The sequence below is a fragment of the Glandiceps talaboti genome, chromosome 21 (assembly GCF_964340395.1).
Source record: "Glandiceps talaboti chromosome 21, keGlaTala1.1, whole genome shotgun sequence".
NCBI classification, from domain to species: domain Eukaryota; kingdom Metazoa; phylum Hemichordata; class Enteropneusta; family Spengelidae; genus Glandiceps; species Glandiceps talaboti.
In genome coordinates, this window is record NC_135569.1 from 2,461,378 (window position 1) to 2,478,110 (window position 16,733).

At 36.9% G+C, this 16,733-nt stretch overlaps 1 protein-coding gene across 1 annotated transcript; it reads left to right on the top strand.

Annotated features, from left to right (window-relative positions):
- The first annotated feature begins 127 nt into the window (after window positions 1–127).
- Window positions 128–16,733, top strand: LOC144451704 (TPR repeat-containing protein DDB_G0287407-like). Its single transcript, XM_078142607.1, has 26 exons — window positions 128–240; window positions 892–1,181; window positions 1,596–1,664; window positions 2,347–2,453; window positions 4,684–4,817; window positions 5,074–5,207; window positions 5,823–5,921; window positions 6,264–6,413; window positions 6,542–6,678; window positions 6,856–6,967; window positions 7,361–7,474; window positions 7,634–7,720; window positions 8,665–8,838; window positions 9,007–9,194; window positions 9,718–9,896; window positions 10,419–10,584; window positions 10,948–11,065; window positions 11,632–11,760; window positions 12,189–12,304; window positions 12,888–13,020; window positions 13,585–13,701; window positions 14,135–14,278; window positions 14,866–14,946; window positions 15,338–15,496; window positions 15,855–15,971; window positions 16,502–16,733. Exons 2-25 carry the CDS (start codon window positions 978–980, stop codon window positions 15,957–15,959), a joined length of 3,156 nt encoding a protein of 1,051 aa, XP_077998733.1. The 5' UTR covers window positions 128–240; window positions 892–977; the 3' UTR covers window positions 15,960–15,971; window positions 16,502–16,733.

The following is a 16,733-nucleotide window of genomic DNA, read 5'->3' on the forward strand; positions in this document are numbered from 1 at the left end:
GAGTGTGGTTAAAACTACTATTTGGATACTTTGTCAATGATATAATAAAATATATTTTATGTAGATAATGTTTTGTTATGTAAATTAAAGATGAGGTCGCCATGTTGATAGTTTTGGCAACGAGACAACACATAGCTAGAGAGGCAGGTTGCTGAGGTTTATTGCGTACTGAGCTGGACGATGCATCTGAAGATAACCGTTGTAATCCAAAGATAACAGAAGTAACGGCCAGGAAGAGGTGTGAGTATGTCTTTTATAAGATCACACGAAGGGCCCAAACCCTGTTGTGTTACATTTGAAGACCGACAACAAACCGATTCGACTTGTGTACATGCATAGCACAGGTGCACCTGTAGGCTGTAGGAATACGAAATTTTGGCAGTGAGGTTTTATTCCCGTCGCCAATTTTTCCATCATGAAGTACATGTCCTGGATTTATTCCCAGTGGTATATTGTTCTAAACTGTCGTGCTGTCATTCCAAAAACAAAAATGATTAAATAACTCATAACATCCTATATTGATATGCAAATTTTGATGTCACACAGGTTTGTCATGTTTTCAAGAGCAAAAACTATTCTCTCTGAGATCTGACAGCTGTTTTTATATGTAAATCATTAAGTTCATCCAAGATATATGTATTTGCTTCATGGTTTCAATTTTAAATTTAATTTTTAACTTTCACTTTCACTTTCATGTTACTTCATTGCTGAAACCAACATAGTCAGTTATTACTACTATCATATCAGTAGAGCCGGCCATTGGGAGTGAATGACATACCCAATATGTCAATCCTATCTGACATACCCAATATGCAAATTTAGTGATTCGACATTTTCATATGATACATCTATATATAACGCTATGTTTATATATTTTTCACTTATCTACAGACATAGAATTTCTGCACAGTAACCACTGTGATTACATTTTCATTTTGTGTCGTACTCTGCTGTGAACATCTTCACATCCTGACAAGATGGGCTGTGGGTCCTCAAGGAGTTTCAGCTATAAAGCTGAAGTTGAACAGATGTGGGATGAAGTACAAAGAACTTCAGATTCTAAGAAAGGAGGAAGTAAAAAAGATCTTGTGGTGCGAAGATCAGGCTGGAAAACTATCCGGGTATTTGTATCATCAACTTTTAAAGATTTCCACATGGAACGAGAAGTGTTAATCAAACAGGTAAGAAAGTACTGAATGACAAACTATGGATATGTTTAATAGAGATGTGCCACCCTGACATCCTCCTCAAACCTACACCCCCATTTTAGACTGACCTCCCACTTTTAGACCAATCTCCCCTTAATTTACCTAAGACCAACCTCCCCAAATATACACCCCATTTTAGACCAACCTACCTTAAATCTACACCCCCACTCATGACTAACCCCCCCCCCCCCCCAAAAAAAAAAAAAAAAAAAAAAAAAAATCTACAACACCCCATTTTAGACCAATATACCTGAAAATACATACTCCAAAGGGTGTTATGTGCATATATTATAATTTACATTGTGCCAGAGGGTAGTAATTTGTACAACAAATGATTTCAGGAATTAATTTGGTGTGATTTTATAAAATATCTTCTTGTGTTCATAGGTATTTCCTGATCTAAGACAGTGGTGTGAGAAAAGAAGACTTCATCTTGTTGAGTGTGATCTTAGATGGGTAAGGACTACCATCAATTCTTAGTGTTTCACAGTTTGATTTTCTCTGATTTGATGTATACTGTGGCGTCATGATGTTTGAATGGTTAGATGGACAGCTCAGCATCAACAAGGTGCTGGCTAGAGCTTCATTCTGTCATTTGGTTTTGAATGGCTAGAGTCCTTAAGCAAGATTTTGACCATGATTGTGTCCCAGTCAACCCAGCTGTATAATTTGAGACAGACAGACAGATAATCAATCAATCAATCAATCAATCAATCCATCAACCAACAAACCAACCAACCAACCAATCAATCAATCAATCAATCAATCAATCAATCAATCAATCAATCAATCAATCAATCAATCATTAAACATTAAGCTTTATTTAAAGAGGACAGCCCAGTTGGTCAAAGCCAATCTTCATGAGGGCCTTCTAGAATAGTATAGAGGTTTGTTTGTGATGGATTGAATCCTTGAGAGGGTGCAATGCTAATAGATTGTCATATGCACCCAAAGGAGTTTAGAAAAGTTATAGAGGGCTCTTGTGCCATTATAGGAATTATGAATCATAGAAATGAATTATAAATATGATGTTCAAACAAGATATGAAACAAGAATTCATGTTTTAGGTCACAGTGTACTGTGTGGTGTCCTTCATTTTCAAGTGGATAAATATATCACTCAATTGTTCTTGTTACAGGGAGTACCGAAAGACTCAACAAGTGAAGAAACACTACGTACATGTCTAGGTGAAATAGACAGATGTTACCAAGACAACATCTGCCCATACTTTCTGAACATGACAAGGTAAGAATCAGAATCAGAATCTTACTAAAACACAGTTGGGAAAACCCAGATAAACGTGACTTGGGAACTCTGGTAGATTTTATGTAAATATTTTAACAAAAACACTGGTAGGAAAACTAAGGTTAAGTGCCCTGAACACTAAGGTAGATTTTACATAAATATTTAACAAAAGCACTGGTAGGGAACCAAGGTAAAATACCTGTAGAACTCAGGTAGATTTTACCTTTTTACCACCATTAACAAAAAAACTGGTAGGGAAAGCTTGGTAAAATGACTAGGGGGCTGAAGTAGATTTTACATATTTACCAGTACCATCTTTACAAAGTCTCTGGTGGTGCTATGTATACTAATTGTAGTAGCTACCATCTCAGCAAAGTCTCTGGTGGTGCTATGTATACTAGTGTAGTAGCTACCATCTTAGCAAAGTGTCTGCGGTTCTATGTATACATGTGGTAGCTACCAAATAGCAAAGTCTCTGGTGGTGCTGTGTATACTAGTGTAATAGCTACCACATAACAAAGTTGTCATTCTATCTCTATGAAAACCTTTGCCATATTTTGTGATAATATCCCATCTATACTTTTATCCTGATTCTTATGTCTTTCAGCGCTATGACTCTTCCAACTACACAATTATTAGGAGGGGTAAATAAATTGAGGTGATGATCACTTTAATTACTTTCTCTACATTTCATGCCCCTCACCATAGCTACTTTCTGTACATTTCATACCCCCTAACCCTATAAACTATTTTCTGTACATTTCATACCCCCTAACTATAAAATGATTGGTTGCAGCATGGTTTCAAGGAGACAAACAGCATTCAGGAAAGCATTTCACACCCTATCTGCACTCGGTGTCGGAATATGGGATCACTCTTCCAGTGTTATGCTTATACTTCATATTGTCTATCCTGTAAGATGCATTGTGTCATTCTACCCTAAGGGTAGACTTCACTGATGTGAGGGCGCCCTGTACATGTATACACTGCATACCTCCCCCACCAACAATATCATCCAGGCTGGTTGCATGATTTCCATATGAAAGACAATTTTGTTTAAACTTGGGGAGACAACACTGAGACTGATTTTGTCTAAGCTGTATTTCTGTATGCTTTAAGGGAACTTAGAAAAGTTATTTTCACCAAACCTGCATTGCCGGCCTCTCTCATATATGGTTCTAAGAAATGGCAAATCTGGTTTAGAATAGGCTTGATGTACACTGGGGCAATAAGGGATGTTATGGGAAATATATAAACTTAAGAGTTTGTTTTTGTTTTCACAGCTGGCCCCAGTATTATATGGCCACTGTTTCAAGGCTTGGTGTGTATGTATTTTCAGTTTATAATGGTATCACATTCCCTGCTGTCAATAAAATTAACATCAGTTTTATTACATGGTATCAGACTTCAAAGACTGGGTGTGCATACTTTGCTGTTCAGCATGGTATCATGTCCCTGCTGTCAATGAAATTAGCATCAGTTTTACAGTATGGCTTCAAAGGGTGCACTCATATTTGTTTCACCTTAAATAAGCCTTCAGGATCGACACACTAATTCACTCTTAATCACAATATATAAAGAGACTCATGGATTCACACCAAACAACATTAACGAATATCTTCAGTCATCACGTTCAGTACAGACCAGGCAATCAGGCATTCATAAATACAAAGTGATAACCACAAACAAAGACTGCTATCGACATTCATTATATCCCAAAACACTACCACTATGGAATGTGCTACCTCAAGAAGTTCGCTGTTCACCCAACACACAAGCCTTCAAAACTGCACTGAATGCTATCAATACTAGGGCCCCTTAGTACTTTGATGGTATTGCCCCACACGCGACCCTTGACAACGTACGTGACAACCAGTATTGGTGCTTGTACGTCTATGATACAGATACAGAAGCCTGGCTATTCATACATTCACTTTGTAGTTTTATAGCAGGGTGTCAAAGGGTATGATGGTACCATGGCTAGGGTATCAAATGGTGTAAGGTACCCATAGCATAGAGTATCAAAGGGTGTGGTGATACCATGGAACAGGGTATCAGTTGGGTATAGGGTTCCATGGCACAGGGTATCAATTGGGTACCCATAGGGTATAAAAAAGTTTTAGCTGCTAAAAAAGCTGCTTTGGTATACTATAAAGACACATTTACATATTTGTGGTATGTCAGTATTTATAATTGAATTGTCTAAATCTTTACCCTATTTGCATTGTAGTGAGAGATGTGGATGGATACCAGGCCAAGGAGATGTTCCTAAGAACTTAGCCAAGGAATATAGATGGGTGAATGGATTGTCTCTAACAGAGATGGAAATTATGCATGGAGCATACAGGAAAAGTAATCCTAATTGTAAGTATAGATCTATAGTCATGTTCACACTGGAAATTCTATATCAGTATTACAACCATGTACATGACAGTTGTATTCTGTATTAATGTTAGGTGTGAACTATTTATGTGTAGCCTTGTGGTTTTTACTGTACTCATTGACAACTATGATGTCCCTCACTTCTGGTCCAATAACAGCTATCAAACAGTGCTGCTAGTGGCCAAAAAAATACAACATTTGTCTTCTGATAACCAATATATGATGTATTCTGTTACAGCACTATTTGCCATTAGGGAAGCAGACTTCCTGAATGCACTCCCAGAAGATCAAAAAGAAAACTTTATTGATGCAAGTCCTATTGCTCCTGAGAAGTTAAAGATTTTGAAAACTATGTTACAGGATAGGTTCAAGGTTAGTTTTATGTGGAATGTTACTAATTTCTATATCTCACTATCACATTGCCATTTTAAAGAGAGAATGCATCACTCATTTAACTGAAAATCAAAGTTCTTCCAAACTTTGCCATATTGACACTTGCTTTTACATGTAAAATTTTAAAAAAAAGGAATTTGGGGTTTCACAATCTAGTTTTCAGGGAAATCACCAATCTTTTATTTTCCAATAGAGTTAACACAGTACTCCACGGCCATATTGGATTCTGAAATGTACAATAACCCCTGGTGGCCATATTGGATTCTAAGATGTACAATAACCCCTGGTGGCCATATTGGATTCTGAAATGTACAATAACCCCTGGTGGCCATATTGGATTCTGAAATGTAAAATAACCCCTGGTGGCCATATTGGATTCTGAAATGTACAAGAACCACTGATTTTTTCTTGATTTTAACTGAGAATGGGTTGGAGTTGAACAAAGTAACAGCAAAAATTTAAAATCTTCATTTCTTAGGTGCATTTCACTTTAAACAATTTTTAAATATTTCATTTCGTAGTATAAAATTACCAGTTGTGCTTCAGTGCCATTGGCACTGACTTTAACAATTATCTGTATTATTTCATTCTAAGGGTGATAGGTTTTTCAAATACAAATGCAAGTTTGATTGTGTTGATGATGACAGTGGAAAAGTCAGACTCAATGGTTTAGATGGACAGTTTTCTACAAAGGTAAGCGTATTGTACATTATGCCACATACAAGTCAAATTGTACACATTCAAACAGAAAATATGGGATTTATACCCTGGTCATTCTATGTCATGAAAATGTATAACTACATCATTGTTTCTGTGAGGAGTCAAATGTTTAGGAACAACTATTACATTTTATGTTGTTTGCACTAAATTGTTGCAGTATTTTTGTGAAGGACAGAAATTAGGTAAAATCCACCTCAGTTCACGAATGATTTTATCAGGGTTCCATCCAGTGTTTCTGAACCAGAGGAGCCTAAAATGGGACTAGGTCCCATTTGTTAGCAGATAAATAAATGAATTTGTTCTTCTTTTTTATAGGTGATTGAATTTTTCAAGAAAAGAATTGCAGTGCAGTATCCATTAGAGAATGTACAGTTAGATGTGTATGACCAGGAACGAGAGGCACATGAATCATTTATGAAGAATAGATCGGCTATTGTACTTGGTAGAAATGATATCTTGGAAAAGGTAGGTTGATGAAGTATAGATCGGCTATTGTACTTGGTAGAAATGATATATTAGAAAAGATAGGTGTTATAAAGTATAGATTTTGCTTTTGAATTGACTGATGTCCATATTTCTCACACATGACATAGCTTGGTGACTATGTGACTGGTACAGCTATTGATATGCCATTGGTATTACTTGGTGGTCCTGGTATGGGCAAGTCTTCTATCATGGCCAGAGCAGCTGATGTAGCCGTAACACAGGCTGATAATAATGACATACCAGGGTAAGTTACAATGTATTACTTTGAAGTGTCCCATTTGTCACAACTAAGCACACTGTGTTAAGGTTCCATTGATAGCCTGTAGACTTACACTATATTTATATTATTTTTAATTCCAATAAAAAGGAAGAGAATCATGTGATATTGCAATAATGACATTATGATGTTTATTGATTTCAGTGGTGGTGAGCATGGCTGGTATATATTCTATCACTTTGTTGGTGCCATTCCTGGATCCACAGATTTAGAAAAAATGTTAAAACGATTTCTAAAAGAGATGAAAATCTGTACAGTGAGTATAAACTCCATATGCATTTTCCTCTATCATGTTACCTTAATATTGTATAATTAAACTTAGTAATTGATCCAACAGTAACAAAAATTGGGTAGGTGTATTGTACCTATTGGGTAGGTGTATTGTACCTATCGGGTAGAGGTATTGTGCCTATTGGATTGGCGAATTTTGTTTTCAAAATTTGTCTAACTAGTGTTTATTTTGTATTGTATAATTTACCTTTCAAAACATTTTGATCTTATAGAATCATGCTTATTTTTACTTTTTTTCTACTTTTGGAATTTATTTATTTACTTTTTTCTATCTTGTAGGATTCTTGTATGAGACTGTCAATTATCTTGTAAATTTTGAAATTAATGTTGAAATGTGTTTGTCTTTTCTGTCTTGTAGGATTCTAATATGCCTAAAGACTATGAGACAGCAGCTCAGTTAGTTAGTGGTGTCTTATCGAACCCTAATACCAGACCTGTTATTATCATCGTTGATGCAGTAAACCAGGTAGGTGTGCACCCCCCTCCTCCCCCCCCCCCCCCCAAAAGACTGAGACAGCAGCTCAGTTAGTTAGTGGTGTCTTATCGAACCCTAATACCAGACCTGTTATTATCATCGTTGATGCAGTAAACCAGGTAGGTGTGCACCCCCCTCCTCCCCCCCCCCCCAAAGACTGAGACAGCAGCTCAGTTAGTTAGTGGTGTCTTATCGAACCCTAATACCAGACCTGTTATTATCATCGTTGATGCAGTAAACCAGGTAGGTGTGCACCCCCCCCCCCTCCTCCAACCCCCACCCCCTAAAGACTGAGACAGCAGCTCAGTTAGTTAGTGGTGTCTTATCGAACCCTAATACCAGACTTGTTATTATCATCGTTGATGCAGTAAACCAGGTAGGTGTGCACCCCCCCCCCCCCCACCCCCACCCCTACACACCTAGGAAAGTGATGAAAACCCCTTCTCTTTTCAGACATGAAGATTAACAAATTACATACCCTTTACAGACATCGTAGACAGTGATAGTATAATATCATTCAAGTCCCTGGAGTCTGGATAAACTGTGGTCACACTACCGGATAATTTTTAATATTATTATATTTGACTGTATTGATGGGGACAACAAGCCATATTGGGCTTATTCATTTCCCTAAAGATTGCAGTAATCAATTCCAGTAATCATTAACAATATAAATTAATTACCCCTTTTCAAACATCACATTAAATAATGGACATTCAATTGGCAATGTAATGATGTAACATGCAAATACAATCTGAATGTATTGTATGACTCCTTTCATGAGATAAACTTTTCAGACAAAGCAAATGTAAAAAAGCTTTAGACTCAAGATGGACAAATGTCAGACCCCTTAAAAGACGATAAAATTATGTTGTTTATGTGTTACATAGATGTTTACAATCTCATATTATCACCACACAACCATTCATATCTCTTCATGGTGCGTCCCTTCATATATAATATTTTTTTTTTTTTACATCAATTCTTGTATTTCAATTATTTTGCAGTTTGATGATGAGAAGCAAGCCAATATCCTCAGTTGGTTGCCTAGGAGATTGTTTTTGTACATCAATTCTTGTATTTCAATTATTTTGTAGTTTGATGATGACAAGCAAGCCAATATCCTCAGTTGGTTGCCTAGGAGATTGTTTTTGTACATCAATTCTTGTATTTCAATTATTTTGTAGTTTGATGATGAGAAGCAAGCCAATATCCTCAGTTGGTTGCCTAGGAGACTGGCTCCACAGATCCGAGTTATATTTGCAATGATAAACGAGACACCTCCACATAAAATCCTCAAAGACAGACCAAAGTTACCAATGGAAGTTGAAGTGACTCCACTAGATATGGAATCTAGAAAGGTGAGGTTATTTCAGTTGATCATATTATGGCGTGGCTAAGTTTAGTTTTATAATTAATACATGTCATTTATTCTCAGATATATCAATATACAAGATACAATGTATGACCCTTCCCAACCTCTCTTGCAACAACTTCATTGGTTAAAATGGCCATATGGATTATTATAGGAAATTGTACGTGAGATGTTGGGGAGATATAACAAGAAACTGGATGTACAGCAGAACGAGAAATTACTATCCAAGGAATCTTCCCAGAATCCATTGTGGTTATCTATCGCGTGTGAGGAACTGAGAGTCCATGGTGATTTCAGTACAGTTACAGAGAAGATAGAAGAATTAGCTGATGGCTTACTTGAGTAAGTACAGAAAATAGATCACAGGGTGCAGTAAGCATAGACCACAGGGTGCAGTAAGCATAGACCACAGGATGCAGTAAGCATAGACCACAGGGTGCAGTAAGCATAGACCACGGGGTGCAGTAAGCATAGACCACAGGGTGCAGTAAGCATGTTAGTGATGATATGGATTTTTTGATGATTTTTATGACATCATCTCTCAGAAGATAAGATGGTAGGTAAACTGTGATGGAGAAATCATAATAAAGTTATGCAAATCAAACATACCCTTGATTTGATATTGGAGCCATGTAATTGATATGGGTAAATAGTAATCAGTCTTGCACAATTTATAAGATATGCTCCCCATATAGATACATTTATTAGCTTCAGATTCAGATTCTGTGAGTTTATGATTTACGGACATCAACATTAAAATGTTAAATTAATTAGTGCATTTGTGTCATCATATGAAAAGACAATTATCAAACTGCATTAGATGGAATCAGTAGTAATTTGAAAATTCATTTTTCCTTCCTTGCAGACTTCTAGCGCAGGTCTTGAGCAGATTTGAACAGGAAAATGGTGGGGATCTTTTAGTAGCAACATTGTCGCTACTTGAGTCATCAACAAGTGGTCTCCTAGAAACAGAGTTGTTGACCATATTAGGAGATGAGGAGAATCTGATGGTGCCAGAGAGTTATGGTGCAAATAGCAGCCAAGGTGAGTTAAGATGACAGAGAGTAATGATGCAAAGCGCAGCCAAGGTGAGTTAATGTGCCAGAGAGTTATCATACAGTGAGCTACCAAGGTGAGTTAATGTGCCAGAGAGTTATGATGCAAAGAGCAGCCAAGGTGAGTTAATGTGCCAGAGAGTTATCATACAGTGAGCTACCAAGGTGAGTTAATGTGCCAGAGAGTTATGATGCAAAGAGCAGCCGAGGTGAGTTAACATGCCAACTGCCATTTCTTTCTGAATGGCTTAAATCCTTTGGCAAGATTTGAACCAGTCAACCCAGCTGTATAATTGGGGACCTGGTAGGATAGAGGTTATAATGTGAATGCTTTAATCCTATGCACTTACCAGGGCTGCAGTTTAATGTATGCTTCCCAGGAAGTTGAGGAAGTATAAAGTGCTGTTGTGCCGATATAGATCCATACCAGGGGTAATAATTGTAAAGCGCTTTGAGCGCAAAGTGGGAAAGCGCTATATAAAAACCAACATTATTATTATCATTATTTCAGCCACTTCAAAGGAAAACGAGGCAAAGAACACCACTATGATGTTGAGTGCAGCTAAATGGGCTGCAGTTTACCGAGCTTTACGTCCATTTCTACGACCATTTGGTGATAGTGGTGAAGGAAGACTTGATTTCTATCATAGGTCACTTAGTAAAGCCGTCAGAAGGAAGTAAGTTCATTGATATTCCAGTCTATAGTAGATTAATAGACAGTTGTGTATTCAAACATAAAATTAGATTACGATTCCAGCAACAATGGTTCAGCCCCTTAGATATGTCTATAAGTCCATCATGAAATCCGTCCCTTTGTAATTGGCTTTGCGATTACCAAATCACATGGTGACGCTACTGATGTAATGTGACACAGCAGGAAGATTCAAAACCCAATGCACAAGTTTTCTGGCCAATACTTCATTAAGACACTGTTAGCAAAATACTAGGCTTGTGGGGAGATGATAGTCAAAATTCGTGTGTTACTAGTCGACTCTAGGCTTGCGACTAAATGATTTTTGTGTGTTTTATTCACTTTACAGGTACTTTTTACAAGGTGATGATAGTGATGATGCAGCATGTAAAAATATTTACCACTGGTGGCATTCCAAGCTTGCTAATTATTTTCAATATGTACAAAATATTGATCGGAAAGTAGAGGTACGAGGAATTCATTTCAATGTCTGTTACAACCCATAACACCAAAGTAAAGTGTTTTCTGTATGTACCACAATCATTTATATCATCCATATCAAGTGTAAAAGTATACTGTTTCATTTGCTAATTGACCATATTAGAAAGGCTACATGCTAGGCTTGTAAATAAACCCATTCAAACAGTATACTTTTACATTTGAACGCTATAAATGAGTGTAGCCCATAGAGAAAGTGATTTACTTCAGTGTTACTTGTTGTATTGTACTGTCATGTAAAAGTTAGTTTGTAAGACATAATGTGTCATGCTGTTCAATCATGTCAGCCATTATTCACAAACCCAGTATTTGGTTGATAATTAAACCATTGGTGAACAGTGCACTATTATTGTAGCACATTTTGATATTACTTTTTTTGGGTTGTCATGACTATGAATGTTTTCATCAGTTAGCTTCGGATGTGTTGCCATGGTGTTATTTGTCAATACTTTGTAAGCTTACCCAACCCATTTACCAGAAAGATGCGTTTGTTCTTCTGTCTTCTTAAATTTGTCATTCACAAATTGATTTGTAGGAATACCCATACCAGCTGGTCAAGATTAACGATAAAGACAGATTATGTAAGTGTTTAACAGAATGGACAATCTTTGATAGATTATACAGAGAAGACTACAGCTCAGAGCTGCTTTCCTATTGGAGGAAGGTAGGTTAATTTCCATGTGTAGCATTCTCTTCCACCAATCATCAAACTTGTTACTTCCAGTACAGAGCTTCTTTTGTATTGGAGAAAGTAGATTAATATCCATGTGTTGCATTCTCTTCCACCAATCATCAACCTTGTTACATCCAGTACAGAGCTTCTTTCCTATTGGTGGAAAGTAGATTAATATCCATGTGTAGCATTCTATTCCACCAATCATCAAACTTGTTACATCCAGTACAGAGCTTCTTTCCTATTGGTGGAAAGTAGATTAATATCCATATGTAGCATTCTCAAATAGAGAAAGAACTTCAACAACTGTTGATGAAAAAGCCACAAGGTTGTAGAGAAAACAAAACATGCAATTGAATTTAAGAAAGTAGCCAGTATATTGTATCATCTTTGAATGTAAAACTTGTCTTTATTTTCAGGTTGGTGGGTATGATATTATGAAGGATCATTATATAGCATCACTACAAGAATTAGAGCAACTAGAAACTAGCAGGGAGGAGTTAGCATTACGATATGAACATATTACAAGAGTTCTGTAAGTCATGAATCTGAATTTGTGTATTTGTACAAGTTTTTACATCCCATAATGTGAAGATATTTGTGATTATGTTGTCTGACGAGACTGTCTGTCTGTCTGTCTGTCTGTCGCTGTCTGTCGCTGTCTGTCTGTCTGTCTCTGTGTCTGTCTGTCTGCAATGTGTCTGTCTGTCTGTCTGTCTGTCTGTCTGTCTGTCTGTCTGTCTGTCTGTCTGTCTGTCTGTTTGCAATCCCTGTCTATCTGTGAGTCTGTGTCTTTCTCTGTCTCTATATCTGTCTCTCTGTCTCTTTGTTTCTCTCTCTCTCTCTGTCATCATTTTTTCAGCAACAGCTGGTTCAATTCAAACAAAATTTGGTACTTGCAATCTTTGGGGTAATGACTAGAACTGATTACTAGGTGAAATATATGCATAGACATCAACATAATGAATGTAAACAGTGTTTAGTCAATTGATCAAAGGATAGATTTATTTTGAAGTGTTATTATGGTTAATATGGATTTTTACCAAATATAATGAAAACTACATTATACTGTAAGTACAAAAACAAGTTACATTTATGTAAAATACAAATTTTTGTAGGGTCCAGGCAGGTTTGTATGACCCTGCAAGGGGTTTGTTAGAAACCTTGGTATCCATGGAAGATAATGAACTTGGGGCCAGACCAGAGAGAATGGTGGAAGTATATGCACTGTGTGCAGAACTTTGGGATGAGGTATGTACCACAACAAATTTAGGATTATTTGTCAAAGTTTCTTCCTATTGGTTTAGTGGTACCATGTGATACTCATGTGATACTCATGTGATACTCATGTGATATCATTCAACCAATAATGACCAGAAAGAGAATGGTTCTGTGTGCACAACTTGGGGATGAGGTACAAATGAAAGTAATTCCTTGTGTTTATTCATCGAAATTCCTTCCTATTGGTTTAGTGGTGTCATGTTCTGATACTCATACTCAGGAGTAAAGTGCATACACTGTGTGTAAACGCTGGGATGATGCACATGTGACTGTAATCCCTATTGGTTGAGTGATGCCATGGTTCTGTTTAGAAAATTTGGAGTTGTAAGTCTTATTGGTTGAATGCTGTCATGTGACACGCACATGGTCTAATTCAGCCAATAGCATGTAATTCACACTGTGTAATAGCTGTCACCAAAAACACATTTATGTATTTTACCAAACGGAGAAGAAATTATATGAGAAAAAAAGTAGCAATTGTTTTATTGTTTTATTTTGCTAATCTATCACATTGTTATTTTATTCTTTCATCAGATTTCAAAAATGCATGAATTTATTTCAAGAGATAACATCAAAGATCTCCGTCCAGCCATTGATTTTGGTAGAAAGTCTGCTGCACTTCGAGAAACACTGGAAGGTGCTGAACACAGGGTAAAGACAAAACATTAGGTTACTGCATTATCCATCCAACCATCCATCAATCCATCTGTCTATTCACCTGTATGTATGTACATACATACATACATACATACATACATACATACATACATACATACATACATACATACATACATACATACATACATACGTACGTACATACGTACATACGTACGCGCGCACGCACACACACGCACACACACGCACGCATGCACGCACACACATACATACATACATACATACATACATACACATGCATGCATGCATACATACACACACACACACATATAAACATATACATGCATACACATACACATGTTGTGCATACACACAGATACATATAAAGGCATACTTAGTACACAAAGTAAGAATTCTCAGTTATCCAGTTACATGTTATCAACGGAACACAACGTTTAATTTCTTACAGTACAAATTTGCCATTATTCTAATGAACCTAGCCTTTAACCTGAATGTCTGGGCAGACTGTTCAGGTGACAGTACACTATCACCTGAACAGGCTATAGAGGAAGGCAGGGAGAAGATTGAACAAGCTATCAATGTCTTCAGAGAGGTAAGGTTCATCAGTTACAATCAATGTTGTTACCCACATTAAAATCATTTTCAAGAGATGTGTCACAAAAAGACACCTCATGTCAGTAAAATGAGATAAGACAGGGTATGATATGAGGCTTAAACAACTCATTGAGTTCTTAAATATTACATCATCTGAGACAAAGTTAGCAGCATGCTTTGACTGGTTGAGAATATAACCAACTGTTACCCTAAAACACTGGGAAATTGACTTTTTTTTCTCCAAAGAATACCATTGTACTCTGCTATTATGGCCATCACCTCTGGTTCAAAAGCTGCATCTGAACAGCACTCCTAGTGGCTAAACTATAAAATCTATTGTTTTTAATACTGATAATCTGTATTGGTTAGAATGTAATATACACAGCAGTCACAGTGTTCTTCTGAGGTTGACAGTAATTACATTTCACTTACATTCTGAAGATTGATTTCAACATATCTGTCTGTCTGTACGTCTGTCTGTCTGTACGTCCATCCGTATGTGTGCCTGCTTGCCTGTCTGTCTATCTATCTGTTTATTTATTATTTGTTTGTTTGTTTATTTATTTATTTATTATTCTACTGTAGGTTGAAGACTTAGGACGAGAGGCTGAAGCAAACATGACTAGAGCCATTCTGTATCCAAGGGGAAGTGAAGAACAATTACAGGTAAGAATGATGTACAAGTACAGTCCCAGGGGGTGGTACCAGTGGTCAGCTCTGGTAGGGGTTTGTGGCCAGTGCTGGAAGCCCCAGGCCCCATTTTAGACCAAAGGGGTAGAAAACACACCCCAAAGGGCAGCATATATATGTATACTCAAATAAAAGGAGTAGCCCCCACCCATTGGATATATTGCACTGTGTGCTACACAAATACGTTTACCCACAGGTTATTATGGATATTGAAAAATGAAGAATGCTTCGTTCATCTCTGAGTATAAAAAAAGCCAATAATGTTCCTATTTGTGTGTCACCAGATCCGTTGCATTATAGTACATGTTCAAGTTCACGCCTACATTAATCAAAATAATACATACAAACATGATGTATTTGTTTTCAGTTTTATGAACTAGCCCTGGAACAGTGTCAACAAGCGTATGGAGACAATTGTAAACTAATGACTCGACTAACAAGTAATATTGGTATTTATTATGAAGACAATGGTGACTATCAGACTGCCTATGATCATTTTAAACAATGGTACCAAGTCAGTGTTGAGGTATGTATACTACTATTATTATGCCATGCATGAACCAAGATGAACAAAAAATATGGAATATATACTCTGCGTCATGACAACGTGCATCAATGTCACAACAATGCATGTCAACATCACTGATTCTGCTGTGTTCAAGATATGAGTCAAAACGCTCAAAATTGCCATTACTTTCCCTGATTTTTTGTGATATTACTGGTGCTGGTATAATTATGTTATTCCCCAATATTTTTCTCTTTATCTGTACGAATAGCATAAAAAGTATCAATACTCTGTTACCGATAAATTTCATGTCTTCAATTAGGGTTGGGTTAGCGTTATAATATTCTTTTTTGTGTGTGTTTTCTGACTGTGTATAAAGGTGTTTGGAGAGAACCATCCTAAAACAGTGATTGCTCAGAAGTGTTTGAATGAACCCATGTATAGTCGAATCAGATCCAATCGTGAAGCGCAGGGTTTGGAATAACACCACATAACTGTAAGTAAAATGACTAAATTTGTCTGTATCTATATATGCATATATACAAATCTTAAAACTTGCTAATGACACTGTGTATAAATATATTTTGGGCATAAAATGATTCTAAGTACTTACGAGAAATGTTTCGCCTGTTCAGGTTGACAGACTTTGTATAATTTGACAAAGCCTGTTGACCCATAGACCCTCCGGAGAATCTATGGTTGACCTGATCAGATGAAACATTACTTGTAAGTAATTGGAACCTTTGTCGTGATACAAGAACTAATCATTACTGGGTCAATTGTTAGTCTATGTAAGTGTAAACCACCCAAGTAAAGGAACTTATAGACTCAACTTGTGCCATTCTAATGGATACTCTGATTCTTAATTTTGTGAACACTAAATGCTTTGTTGTAAATACTTCTAATTTCACGTAGTTGAAGAGGACAGATTCTAAATCAATAGCCTCCTTGCCCCGAGTGAGGGCGATATGCTGCTCAGTAGAGTGAAACACAACTTGCAATTTATTATATTTTCTTTTATTTCAGGCATTCAGAGATAATTTCTGTTGACGATAGTTGTTGAACTACCAACTTGAAGTAAGATATAGTCGCATCACACAGCTGGAAAGGATGGATTGGTTGGTGGGTCAAGGGGTTGGGAGAAATATGATAGGTAAGGGGAGGATACAGCCATCTCACACAGCAGGCAGGGATGGGTGGATGGGTGGGTGAGGGAGTGGAGAAGATTCTGAGTGAAAAAAAGCTGCAAGATGCAAGA